The sequence below is a fragment of the Takifugu rubripes genome, chromosome 5, assembly GCF_901000725.2.
Source record: "Takifugu rubripes chromosome 5, fTakRub1.2, whole genome shotgun sequence".
NCBI classification, from domain to species: Eukaryota; Metazoa; Chordata; class Actinopteri; order Tetraodontiformes; family Tetraodontidae; genus Takifugu; species Takifugu rubripes.
Genome location: NC_042289.1, coordinates 2,388,594 through 2,403,049, shown reverse-complemented (window position 1 = coordinate 2,403,049; position 14,456 = coordinate 2,388,594). Strand labels below are relative to the sequence as shown.

General features: G+C 41.1%; 1 protein-coding gene across 1 annotated transcript; it reads right to left on the bottom strand.

Moving 5' to 3' along the window:
- Positions 1 to 533: 533 nt before the first annotated feature.
- On the bottom strand, positions 534 to 12,741 carry csnk1da (casein kinase 1, delta a). Its single transcript, XM_029835927.1, has 9 exons — positions 12,666 to 12,741; positions 8,683 to 8,793; positions 7,152 to 7,300; positions 6,786 to 7,014; positions 6,523 to 6,693; positions 6,280 to 6,428; positions 5,177 to 5,345; positions 3,924 to 4,036; positions 534 to 3,064 (listed from the first exon to the last, which is right to left on the bottom strand). Exons 1-9 carry the CDS (start codon positions 12,739 to 12,741, stop codon positions 3,014 to 3,016), a joined length of 1,218 nt encoding a protein of 405 aa, XP_029691787.1. The 3' UTR covers positions 534 to 3,013.
- Positions 12,742 to 14,456: the final 1,715 nt, after the last annotated feature.

Genomic DNA, 14,456 nt, shown 5'->3' with positions numbered 1-14,456 from the left:
CAAAAAGCAGTCGTAAGGGAAAGACTGTGTGCGCAGTCGAAGCGTCTCTTCCAGGAGGGGGCGCTGCAAACAGAGGAGGCCGGGTCAACCTCGATAAAGCACAAACGGCGTCCACTCAGGTTGTCCAAGGTCTGATGGCGTCAGATCAATTACTTTAAGGTTCACACCCGACACAGATGTGGAGAGAGAAACACCTGTGTGACGACCAGAAACAGGCGGAGGCCCTGAACGCCCCACAGGACTTCATGGTCTGCATGGAGCACCAGTCTAGTGAGTATATTCCCTTAATCTACCAGTAGGGGGGCAGAAGAGGTCACAGACCAGCACCTGGAACCGACGGTGGCTCCAGCAGGGTAATTCTAATACGCCACCAAGTGTCTGGTACAGTTTCCTTCACTGCAGATCTCTTCACTTTCTATTTTTTAATCATATAAAATACTTTCATCTTTCATTTTGCCTTTTTTCTCCATGTGGAAATATGCTGACAAAACAAGATTGCTGTTAAAGTGAGATAAAAAAAATTACACAGAAAATGTATACAAGTACTTAATTTATTTACACAATTTCAAAATACACAAAAACAGTGGCATTACAAATGAGGAGCAAAATCTTAAGGTGGGAGAGAAAGGATTTCCCATGATTCCACAGTAAGAATAGCATTGTGGGGCATGAGAGACCGTCTCCACTGCACAGTTAAAAGCAAACCTGGACAAAATAAGAAATAACTGAGAAGCAGGCATGACATACTGTTAAACTATTCTCCCACATAAAGTGTACTTGCATTTATAGTCATCATCAGTGAGACAAGTTAACCCATTGCTTTTTTTTAGCGTTTTTTAAGCCCGTATGTGAAGTACATATTTTTAAGAAAACTTTCTTAGCAAGAGCTCTAATGGAGTGAGGCATTCCAAGTCCCTCCATACACTGATGTCATCACCATCCAAAGTTGTACAGCGACTAATGTGGATGTGGTAGACAGAGCAGGCACGTCCTATACACAACAGAACAATAAGTGTACAAATAACCACTACACCCCCTTCCCCTTTAACTACAATACTTTGCAATCAGTCTACCACAAAGATTCCTACTTCACACTGCCGATTTCTCATTGGTCACCTTGGCCAAATGCGTCACCAAGTCGAGTCGCCCGAGTTTCACCGCACCATTACAGTTGGGATTCTCAACACTCAGCCCGGCTCCCTCCAAAACACTCACTTCCATTTAGCCTGATGGGAAAGGTCCATTTCCTCCTCGAACTGCCCCTTTGTTGGTCTCATATGCAGATGTTGAGACATGTAGTTCCAATGTGCAGAACATCGCTGACTGACTGTCGTGGTAGCAGGATGCCCAATGATTGATCCTGATCCTCCTTTTCAAATGACAATTTCCAATAGACACAATAAGGAACAACTATTTGGGTGACAGTTTAGACTGGCGAGCTGAACAGAGGGCTAAAATGTGCTTTGTGGTTTACAGAAACACATTGTTCAGCCCGTCCCACATGTAAAGAACACGTCTACACAATCACCACCATGAGTTTTAAAGATCTCAATGAAATTAACCGACTCCACACGTGGTCATGCAGCATAAAGGAACACTTGGAAATCAGCGTATTCCCGCCTGCATTGTCATGTGACCCTAATGGGGCCCTTCTGATGTAACCTAGAACATGGAGACAGGAGTATTGATCGAGTTTTAAGCCGTCGTCTATGGGTTCCTAGTGTTCCTCGGGCAGTAAGTCACAACAATATCAGTGATTAAAATACAAGAGATGTTCAATTTCTGCCTCGGCTGCCTGAACAGGAGAGACAACAAACTGCCACAAACTACGTCTGCTCAGCATCTATTCATCAACATTCAAGTGTTGAACAATGTCCAAGCAGGAAATGGCTGCAGGTTATGCTTGGAAACAAACATTATCAGGAAGTGGACAGCGAGATGTTAAAGTGAGTTTTGGGGAAGGGGGAGGGAAAATTCTGACCTTAACATGTTTACCCCCACCCACTTGAGCTTGTATAAGCCTACAACAGAACCACACAAACACACACAGAAGCACATCACTATGTACTGGGTTTAAAAACATCTCATCCATTCAACGTGGACAGATCGCCCTCCTCCCGACCATTTCACTACCATTCACAGCTTTCACAAGCAGCACACTACACCCACGACCTCAACACAGAAACAGTGTGCCGCATTGTTTTTTTAGATTTAATACATGATCCTGCTACCAGCAAACCTGAGGAGGACAAAAAAAAAAAAAAATCAAATAAACAAAACAAAGAACACAACTTATACCGTATTCTGTTTCAGCTCTAAAAATAGAACATTAAAAGTCCGTTGTCCCATTTTTAAAACAAGGGGGCTCTCGCCCAGTCTGTTATGTCTAGAACTAAAACACATAGAAATGAAAAAAAGGACTCTTTCGGGAGACAAAATTGTTTAGGCACTGTCCTTTTAACGTTGCCCTGATGGATCAGCATGTCTTCCTGCCCTTATAGGCCCACGTTTTATATGAAACAGCCAACAGACTTATCATTTTCTAATTTCAAATCCTTAAGAGTTCTGTCCAATCAAGCTGGTGTAATAGAACTGTTAATGCTAAAATAAGTAAAATCAAAGTTTATAAAACAAAAGAAGAAAATAAGCCAGAGGGAAAAATGACCCCGTGGCTTTATCAATGGTAAAGACAATGTAGGGAGTGTTTCCACATCTTCACTATGAGAAGAGGGGAGGCTGAGGCTGCTACTTTGCCAAGCTGGTTAAGACAACCAAACTATACTGCACCCACTCCTCCTCTCTCTTCCTCTCATTCTCTCTCTCTCTCTCTCACACACACATACATACACACACACCTGGTTGTGCACCTCTTCCACCATCGAATGACTTGTGTGCAAAAGGATTCGGCAGTCCTCTGTGTCAAATAAAGAGTCCTTTGTGTAAGTGTGTATGTGTGTGTGCTGCCGGTGGTGCATGTTCAGGCCTCCTTGGTGCACACGTGGATGACAGGGCTTCACCGTGGAGCTGCAGACTGGAGGCCACTGGGAGTGACCCGGGACAAAGCCTGTGGGGGAAGAAATGGTCAATTTATGTTGACAATAACCTGGATAACAACAAAAAAATAAATTAATCTGCCAGTCTAGATAATGTCATGTTTGTCTCTGATCCTATTAATTAAAGGTTAAGAGATTTAAGTAAAACTTCTGTAATTCTTGGATCTTGGTGAACTGGATTATGGGTAATAAAACACTGTTTTGAGTTTAAAATGCAATAATAAACCAGACACAGCAAAATTCGACATGAACAACAAATAACAGTTTAATATCAACTTGATTATTCACTAGATCCTTGGTGTCATGCCGTATTCTCCTAGGAATTTTAAAGTATATTGGCCTGGCATTCAAATTTAATTTAAAAAGGCACAACGTAATTAAAATTAGGATTCAAATCCATATGAAACATGGGATTTGCATTAAACACCACTTCCCTTTGGTGGTCAACAGGCCTTGATTTAATGAATGTTGGCCGTTACTCTTTTTGACCCCCCCCCGGAGACTGAAGGTAAGAATAATGAAAAAGAACAAAGGTCCTTCGAAACTCATTTAAAAAAGCAGAAAGGAGCTGGTACCAGGAGGATGGTAGAGAATATTCTAACACCCAGGAGAAAACCAAATATTATTCACTCTCATCTCATTTTTGCTTATTAGCATCTCATATTAGCTTCTGCTGGTTCCAGATGGCTGCGACGCATCACTTAATTGTCTATCATAGGAAAGAGCACAAATGTGTTTCAATTGAACCAGGAAGTGCTTGTTCTTTCACACCGCTTGAAACAAAATAGGAGCTGACGGTACTTCCAGTCTATACTGCTGTTCCTATACAATACATTATTCTCCTCGTCCTTTTTAAATGATGTGCTTTACCTGTGATGTGGACATGCGGGATGTGTCTTGGCGTCCTGTCAGGTCCGAGGAGGAAATGTTTACAGGTGCCCCACGATGAAGACGCATGCTCACTTTCCTCTCCTTCTCCAAGCCTTGAATAAACAGTCAAACCAGGATCATGAGTAAACAGGAGACGCGAGGCTAACATGTGAACAACTTGTCTTATATAAGAAAACTAGGCCGAAAGTCTAAACTCAAAGCAAAATTACAGTAAACACTGGTTCACAAGGTACCGTTTTTCCTTCTCCAATATAATTAGATATTTACTGTAATTTCCGGACTATAGAGCGCACCTGATTAAAAGCCGCATAATCTAATTTTAGAAAGAAAATCAATTTTGTACTTATACAAGCCGCACTGGATTTTAAGCCGCAGGTCCCACGTAGTGATATGAAAAATTAGATTGAAAACATTCAGTACCGGTAGATGTTTTTATTACCGTAAGAGACGAGTCACTGACGAGTGACAAACAGACGGGTAAGAAACAACAGCCACTCTTTTCACTTGTATGTTTATACAGAGACCTTAAATCCAATTTTTATCACATCAGGATTTTTTAACTTTTCTTTTAATTTAATCCGCTTAGCAACATAAATATATTGTAGCAGTAAATGCTTTTTTTCTAACGGTGTCTGTAACGCAGCTACCTTGAAATATACGTTTGTATCAGCTACACACTAATAACGTTGTTTATGCTTTTTTACTCAAACAATGAACAATCTAAAACTCCCCGATGGCCCACCTCTAAAATCTTCTATTTTCATCGCCGTGGCGATTGCTTTTGCCTTCAGTTTGGTTTGTACAGTGGAAACACCGCGGCCGCCTGCTCTCTGTGTGTTGACCCAGTCTTCCAGAACGTTTTCAAACTTGGGCCACCTGCGATGTTTACGTCTAAGAGCTTTTGTCGTCTTTTGGATCAGTTCTTCAGGCGGGCGTCTCCACCTTCTCGCCATTGATTATCGTAATGCCAAGATTACGCGTCAGCTCGATTTCCTTCTTCAACCGCCAGAGTGATCGCTTTTAACTTAAAAGCCGCATCATATGCTTTTCTTCTAGTATTTTCCACGTTGATGAGGGTTTAGTAAAAATGACTGATTCACAATAGTTGTGATAGTGCGCCACGAAAAAACCCATAAATAAGCCGCACCATAGAATAAGCCGCAATGTTTAAAGTGTAGGAAAAAAGTAGCGGCTTATAGTCCGGAACTTACGGTATATAAGAGTTTACTGACCTGTGTGTGAGGTGGGGTTTAGCGGTGAGGGGGCTGCAACATCCTGTGCTGCCCTGGCCCTTCCTGAGGCCGAGGCCATGCCTCTGGCTCCAGGGTTCCTGCCATGTCTCAGCCTCTCCTCCCGCTCCCGACGCTCTCTCTCTGCATCCTCTGCGGCCCTGTTGGCTCCCTGAAACAAAGATGAAACGGAGAGCTGAGAGAAAGATTTCTCTACATTACCAGCGAGTATGAAAGTTATTAGCCAAGATTGGTGTTTAAGTAGGCTTTATACCATCAGGACTGAGCAGTGACGTGAGGGAGCAATATGTCTATTTAAATAACTTGTTCATTTCAAGTATACTTCAACATCTTTTATATATATATATTTATATGTTTTATAGATACGAGTTCAAATCTCAATCAGGACAAAACAAAATATCGTAAGAAAAAAATAAACTTCCCATAATTAAATTACTTTAATGTAATTTAATTATCTTTACATTTCTTTGTATCATTCATAATTAAAATTCAAGACTTTATTATATAAACTTTATATATAGTGACAGAACTCAAAAAAATCTACAAAGACATGAAAACAAACTAATTTAAACTACTGACTTATGACTAGTTTGGTGTTTGCTTACTAAGAGCAAAACAAATGTGTGTCTCGTTGGTTTAAATGTGTGTTTTACATCATTGTGGCATTTAAATCATGAGCCTGTCTTGATGTGATGGACCATAAAGTTATTTGAACCTTGAATCATTAGATTGGAACATTGTCACTATCAAACAAACCCATCGATGGAGGCAAATGCCTTTGAAGGAAAAGACACAGACATCTGCCAATATCTGCAACGGAGGAATCCGCAACAAAGTTTCAAAGCCAGATTGATTGGATCAGTGAATTAAGACATTACAGCCGATCACACAAATGGTTCAAAATGTAAAATACTGGCTGTTGCCATAAAGCTGATCGGATCAGAGGAAAGCCTAGTTTTAAGGCCACATGTGAAGCGCCTGGTAGAAGTAGTGAGTGGTTTAAAAAGAAGTACAAAATTGTACACTGTATTCATTTGCCATTATTTTCTAATGTGATTTCTAAGCTGTGTTGATACATTACTTACAAATTTGAGCATGTTCCAGTCAAATACATAGTCATAGGAGAAGCCTTGTCTGTGGAACAGGTTCCTGAACAGTTGGCGGAGGTATGAGTAGTCTGGCTTGTCATCGAAACGCAGGGAGCGGCAGAAGTTCAGGTATGTAGCAAACTCAGCTGTGGCAAACAAAAACAACAAGCATGACGTAAAAACTTAGTGACTTCTATCTTAAAATGAAAAATCCTAAAGAAAAAAGCAGGCTTAACCTACATGGGTATCCCTTGCAAAGGACCTCAATAGGCGTGGACATTTTCTTCTCACTGATGCGCTCATACTTCTGCCTCTTTGTGGCAGCTTTGAGGCCTTGCCAGGGCAGAGACCCCAGATTGAAGTACATGAGGACATATCCCAGAGACTCTAGGTCATCTCGTCTGGATTGCTCTGTGGACATAGATGGGGCAATATCAGATCTGCAGCCAGGGGGTCTGTCGGGAGAGAGCACCGAGACAAAAAGAAAAAAAAACAGTACTTACCAATTCCCAGATGTGTGTTGATTGAGGCGTAGCGGGCCGTCCCGGTGAGATTCTTGTTCTCACGGTAGGGAATATGCTGGTGTGTGCGAGCATCACGGTATTTCTTGGCCAAACCAAAGTCGATAATGTAGACGAGATTGCCCTTTTTGCCCAGTCCCATGAGAAAGTTGTCTGGCTTCACATCTCTGTGGATGAAGTTCTTGGAGTGGATGTATTCAATTCGACTGATCTAAAAGCAGAAGAGATTCCAAGTCAGATACAGCAGTGATGAGTAGTCCAAACTAGAATCTTGTCCTGATAAATACTGAGCTCTTACGAAAGTAAAAAAAACAACAACAAAAAACAAATCCAGCAACATTTTCTCACCATCTGGTCCGCCAGCAGCAGAACTGTCTTGAGGCTGAACTTCCGGGAGCAGAAGTTGAACAGATCTTCCAGACTGGGCCCCAGGAGCTCCATCACCATCACATTGTAGTCACCCTCAGCCCCACACCACTTTATTGTTGGGATACCCACTGGAAAGGAAAGTGTTAAATGTAATTTACCGGTAGATATGTAGCACTAATGTAGCCACTTAACAAATAAACTTTCTTACAGGATAGTTGAAATTTGTAATAATGTGTAGCTGACTTCTTACTTCAATATTGTATACATGCGTACACATATGTCTATAATGTATTCAGTCTAATGAACGAGTTGAACACTAGAACATTTCAGTGCTCAATACAGTGCAATAAATCTATGCCAAGAATAAATGATTAATGTGTGTCACACTAAAATTTATTTGGACGACACAGTTCTGGCTCGAACCACATTTTTGTGCCAAGTGACAGAGCAGACGAACGCATATTTCTCCCGGACTGCAATGCAGATTAATGCACGGAGGCTGGTGTGATATTCTCTTAGGAGAGAAACAGCCCGCAATCTAGGACTGTATAACAGAGTGCCCATGTCTTCCTGACACACAGGACGAATGCTGAAGCTGGCTGGTTCAGTAGGATCTGTTAACAGGCTGAAGTTGGTATGACGAAGAGACCATCTGGCATTTCCTTCTACAGGCAGACCGCTAGTCAATGTAAGTGCTCAGCACCTTGCACTGCACAGACATACTGCCTCAGCTATTTATACACGCACACAAATGCAAATATATCCCACAGTCTAGGTCAGCTCCCATGCTCCAAATGAAGCTAACTGCAATGGAGAGAGACTATAAAGCCGTGTATGCAGTCAGATGCTTATTTCTGCTTTGCTAGCAGTCAAATGAATGATTTTACTTTTCCTAAATGCAACAATTATGGTTTGAAATGTTTGCCAGCTAGAATGACTATGTCAGTTTTCCTCTCACACTAACACAGTTCACAACCAAATTAGAACCTAAAGCAAAGTACAGGGATACTTCAGAAAACCCTTATCCAGAAAGCTCAAGACCTCAGACTGGGGTTAAGGTTCACCTTCCAACAAGACATTGACTGGACAGACAGCCAAGACAACACGGGGGGTGGCTTAGAGAACATCTGAATGTCCTTGGATGGACCAGCCAGAGCCCCAATCAAACACCTCAGTAGACAGCTGTAAACAGCTGTGAACAGCTGTCTACTGAGGGTTTCAATCCAACCCGACAGAGTGGATCTGTAAAGACAGGCTTAGTAAAGCAAAGGGGTTCAAAAATGTCTGCACTCTGCAAGCATTCTAATTATTTGTGGTGTTAACACTTTGTGTTTACAAGAACAAGTACTGGGCTAATTATAACATTGGTTAAAAGTCTGTTGTCATCAGTAGTATAAAAGTGAGTGTATATGCTACTGGCCAACACATAGAAATAATGACCCATTAGGTACTTTCCAAAATCCAAACAGTTTCACACTCCGCACAAATGCCAGGATTAAATATACATTACCTCCACCCTGCATCATCTTATAGATTTTGCTCTCAATGTGGAGCTGTGGATGTTTGGTCTTGACACATTCCAACTTGATGGCCACCTCCTCTCCAACAGAGATGTCCGTGCCTAGAAAGAAAGAAAAAACAGACAGAGCAATTACTTTCTGGGGTGAACTAAAGAATAATGACATGTTAGCCTTTATGAGCAGGACGTACACCAGCAGTGTATTAGCTAGCACTAAGTCCTATATGTCAATATCACAAATTGACCAAATAACACGACAGTAAGTGGTTTAACAACAACATATAACAAATCTGTCTTGTTATTTAGTTATTAAAGTGTCTGAGGCCTGCCCAGCACGCCTTTCGTGCAGGCAAAATACCCAATTATGGTTATCAAGTCTGGCTCCATCTGTATAAACAGAGCCGAATGAAAACTTGGTTACATAAGCCCCAACCCCACCCTCCTCCCTTTCATTCACTCTCTCACTCACTCTCTCACCCAGACACACACACACACACAGATGTCGCCTAACAGCAGCACCAATGGAGTACCATTGATCTCTCTGTATGATGTCATCTGTGCAGGCACACCACCAGAAACAGACCCAATCAATGCCACCATGTTGTGTGATAAGAACCCAACACCTAACTTAAAACTAAAATCCGGTAAATCCTCTCCTGTTGGGTGCAGGGTGCTACTGCAGCAATGCAGGAAAACAAGTTATTGCAACAGCTACTTCAAAGCTCCCTGGTCACACCCTGGATCAAGCTTATTTGCATGTTGATGTACAGCCAGACAGCATGTTTCATTTACTCTTACTCACGGAAGCGTAAAAGTAAGACTTCCACTTTGACTACAGGTCCAGTACAAGTTACTAAAAAACATTACATGCACACTGAGGCTTATGCTTGGTTGTGTAATAAAAATTGTTGGGAAAAAAGCCCATCCGCTGCATACTCGGAACATTATATTCCAGCGTGCTGCGAGTGTGCTCTCCCCCCACCAGAACATGTTCCAACAGATCCCGAGAAATGGAAAATATCATGAAACTTGACAGAATTCTGTGGACGACCCATACAAGTAGGGGTGAATGTTTTTGTAAATCATGACAATTAAGGGGGTTTGGGAAATGTAGTCACAAAAAACTAGTCAAACTTGGACAACTAGTCTTAGCTAAACAACGGTAAAGCCCTCATCTTGCCCAACAACCAGGCTATGGGAGTTTTGCAACCAAGAATATTTCTCAACTCCACATTTTTAGGAAAAGCAGCTCTTCCAGCTGACATCACCCACTTTAGTGGCAAACCCCCCCCAGAAAAACTCTTACACAATCACAGGAGAAAGCAGGAGGGCAGTGACAACCAGACACTAGTTTAAAAAGTGAGTCACAGCCAGCAGGTTTGATATCTGCCAACGCATGTCTTGTGTTTTCAGTTACTCCGGCAGCTGTCACGCAGCTCACTTGTTGACACTTACATAAGGCAACCCTCCCCTTGTGCACACACTGGTTGAACAGTTTCAGTTTAACAAGACACCACATGCACAATATCAGTTACATAAATCCCCATCAAACAGGTACCTGCCCTTTGTTGGAGGATTCCTCAGCAAATACGAGAAGAGCAGGTTACATAAGGAGCTAACTATTACTGCAGCCTCATTAATATGAATCTAAGTTGGGGCGGGACTTCCATTCTAGTGGGGTGTTAGCAAAACAGGGCACATCTGGAGCGAGCTTGGCCAAACACGTGTGGAGAAACCCGAGAAATATGGAGGAACTTGTTAAAGTGTCTCTGGGTGTTTCTGAGTGTGGTTGTGAAAGTCTGTACATGACTTTGGTGTTTACTTCATGCGTGCTCACTCAACACTTGCATTGAGCCATACAGAGGAGGAGATCGGGCAGGGAGTCTCTCTGAACCCCCAGCCATGTGGAGAACTATGTAATGCATACTTTGTGGTCATGACTACCACAGGAACACTTTGTACTGAGAGGACAGGAACCAATGCAAAGAGTCACATCCTCTCCTTGAGCCAATAATGGAATATGATGCTGACAAACCTGTGGCCCGGTCTGAGATTTCCAGTGTGGGGGATTGGATGCAGGAGAGCCACACTGTTCTGGATGATTAACAGTTACATCACATTAGTCAACAGGCTTTGGGAGGACATGGAAATGCTTAATAGGCAGGCGGCTGCCAGATTACATTACCAGTTTAATCAGAAGTGTGCTGAAATCAAATGGAAATCGAGTGATCAGGTACAGAGCTGATCCTAAATTCCTATTTATACAGATGTTTCAATTGTACAATACAATTTCCCTTCACAACCACTTATAAATATTGGGACTGGACCAATAAAACTCAATAGCATCGAGTACTCAAGTGTTTAATGATGGTTAATAGAAAACATGCATGTTGTATTGTGGACTAAAAACAAATCAATCTTGCCTTCCATCTTATACCTCATTCTACCATGACACAACCAATAAAAAAATAATATGTCAGAACTAACTTACAGGTTAATTCAAATGTGTTTAGCTCCACATTAAAATCAAGGTCATTTTACACCTGGAATCATTTATCTCTGGATATTTATTTTTGGCACTTAAAGTATGTAATTCCATTACATCCCAAGATGAGGTGATTCAAATCAGGTGAACCGCACATTATCACACCATTACCTTTAAATCAAATGGTCATTGTTTGGGTGTTTTTCTGGTTGGCTTGATTAGATATCAGACATTAGTATCGCCCAATGAGAATGGGTCATGAATTAACAATGTCTCCTGTCTTTTGTTGTTGAGATTACCAAGTGTTAAGCCTAGAAATGTGATCATCAGCTGTTCTCCAGCGTTGCCAACAGCCAATGACAGGCAGCATAGCAACCACAGGATGCATTACCATGAAGTTGAGGCCATTCAGTGGCAGTAAACAGACCTTACCTATTTAAAGTCTTCCTTACACAAATACTTATTTAAATACTGCTTACTGTGCAGTTGCACTAACACGATTAAGGCTTGTGTTTGCCCGAGTCACAATCGTTTTGTTGAAGCTGGCAGACCTCCACGTCCTAATATCTGCTACCAATCATCCATGGTAGCCATGCTAATTCCACCTAATGGGTGCTGAAGAACAGATAATGTGTGCGCCTATCAACTAGATCTCTGACTTTTGCTGTTGTGAACACTAACAATCAATTGTTTAAAAAAGAGACACCCGATCAATAAGCTTGAGCCTCGGGCTCTTTGTAAATGAACCCCAGTGACACATGAACATGCCCGGCTGTGGTAAACATGCACTTCTGTCTCCGATATTAGTCCTTCTTCACTTTACAGTTCCTTCACACCTCTCAAAGGCTCAAAGACACTGCAAGTCATAATCAGCTTTGACAAAAGTAGTTTATAAAAAGCATATGGTTACCACGAATAGTATAAATCATGCTTGAACGCTCTGAAGACAAATATTGTAGTTAAATTCCTGCCCAATAACATAAAAGGCCCAAAGACTTTTAACCATTGTCCTCTGAACCAGTGAAGAACATGGAAATTGCCAATTAATAGGGTTTAAAGTATGGGATATGGTTTGTTTTGTTCTTATATACGGCTGATAGATATCTGAAAAAGGGGATGGGATAGAGGAAAAGAGGACATTAGGCTAACTTGTGTTAAAGGGTGTTGGTATTACGCTGGAGACGTCAATTTCTCAGCTTGGCGTAAACGGCCTTTTGTTGAACAATTCTACAGGGAGAATGACTGGATTGTTTTGAATATACCCCCTCAACATATCGTTTATTGCTAATTCGTGATATCAGTCTTCTTTGTATTAGCTTCCCTGCTAACAGGGCAGCAGAGGCGACCGCTGCTACCACTGAACAGCTGATTATCTGCTGGGAATGGAAAAAACGGACCATCAGCTGACAATACAGCTGCCTTTGACTGCGACTTTGCTGATTGTTATCTAAATGCAACCGGTTGACAAAGTTACCGAACTGTTACTTACCCAAGTAGATGTCTCCAAATGATCCACTTCCAATTTTTCTGCCCAGTCTGTATCTGTTTCCTACCCTTAACTCCATTGTAAGCACTCTGTTGTTGGCTAGCAAGCACACTCGCTAGCTTAAAAATTCAAAAATATATTGGAGGAAGTAAACTATTTTTGTTTAAAAACAAAACTGGCAAAACATTCGACACTTTAAAACGCCTTTGAGGGACCGTGTCTTCTGTCGTTCCTGGATGAGAGCCCTAACAATCTTTCGCCACTTGTTTTAAAATGTCACGATCCACATCTTGCGACAATACGGTGCTCCTTAAAAAGGTTGCAGTGTGTAGTTTATGCTCTCGCTGTTTTAAAAAGCGACACACTTTAATTATCCGAGGATGAAGACGGATTTTGTGAAGCTATGGTTGAAGATTTCCCTCAGGTTCCTGTGTCGTTCCTCTGTTGGAAGCCTGCACGGTGAACGGCTAAGCGGCTCTGACATCACTTCCTGTCGCGTGACGACAGAGGCCCTCTCAGCGCAGAGATGACGCCAGTCGTGTCACTGCCGGCAACTGCTTACACAACAAGGGAAAGTAACACAATTAAGCTTACGTCTGTCAGATTTAAGTCAAACACATTTTAGTCACAATTTTGTTATCTGTACGAGAATGTTACCTACAGATGTATTATATAGGCCACCTACATAACACGAAGCCATCATTGTCATTTTATATTTACTTTACACATGTTTAATTTCACTCCAACAACTTCATATAAATGATTTTAAAAATAGATTCTTGTTTTCATAACAGGCAGGGAAATACTCAATAATAAATGGGATTAGTATGTACGGCTTTTTGGTGGCGACTAAGCTAACCCATCAATAACATTTAAAATTGAGAAAGTTCGTATCGTTTCATTTGTGAGTATAATCAGACCAGTTACTCCTGGATAGTAACGAAAAAGTGATGATCAGAAAACAAACAAGAATAATCCCTACGTTGATAGATAATAATCATCGCAGAAAATTTAAAGACGGAAAAATATAGCCTTTTTCGTGGTCATTAAATACGTATAACAGTAGTGTTAAACTTGCTCTAGTCTACTAATATGATGCCGAATAAAGACAAAAATATATGTGACTTCCATTAAGATATCTGTAAATACGTCCCCAAAATTTTAAGGGGAAAAACGCTTGAAACATAGCTGTACAAACTGTCGAACATCTCTTTAGTAAATAAAAAAAATCTATCAATGACCTTTTGGGATAATTAAGAAAAAAAAACGGCGTCCATCTTTGCCTTTTTTCCTTCCTTTACGGTTGTTATTTCCGGTGTTGCCTGATAGGAGACAATCTCCTCCGAATACAACAGTTTGGTCTTGCGCAACAAGGGATTGGCTCCCTTTGTCCATATGCCCCCGTGCAACCTTTTGCGCACAGATCATTGTTAAAAAGGAAAAAAAACATCGTGTTTAAACTTTTTTTAACTATTGTTGGCGGTTTTCTAATCAGTGACGGTAAAACTACAAGTGTTTTGAACATCTTGTTTCTGTGGAAGGACTATGATATTTTGCGCAATGCTTAATTTATTTAATAGAACTATACTAAAAAGAACTGCTGACGAAAATAGAATGACACTTAGTATTATTAAACTTGGTAGCATTAAATTATATAGTAGTAGTAGTAGTAGTAGTATTCAATTACTATATCTTATTGTCATTCAGAGGGCATCATGTCAGCAACGACTCAGAACGAAATTACGTTGAATATCCTCAATAATACACGAAAATATAACACACCTTATCATCTTT

What these genes read in the sequence shown, in the direction of transcription:
- csnk1da (XM_029835927.1), bottom strand. Translation starts at nt 12,741, where the DNA reads ATGGAGTTAAGGGTAGGAAACAGATACAGACTGGGCAGAAAAATTGGA. An exon ending in TGCTGCTGGCGGACCAGATG is followed by an intron (nt 7,015 to 7,151) that starts GTGAGAAAATGT and finishes TTCTGCTTTTAG; the next exon opens with ATCAGTCGAATTGAATACAT. An exon ending in CCTTTGCAAGGGATACCCAT is followed by an intron (nt 6,429 to 6,522) that starts GTAGGTTAAGCC and finishes TGTTTGCCACAG; the next exon opens with CTGAGTTTGCTACATACCTG.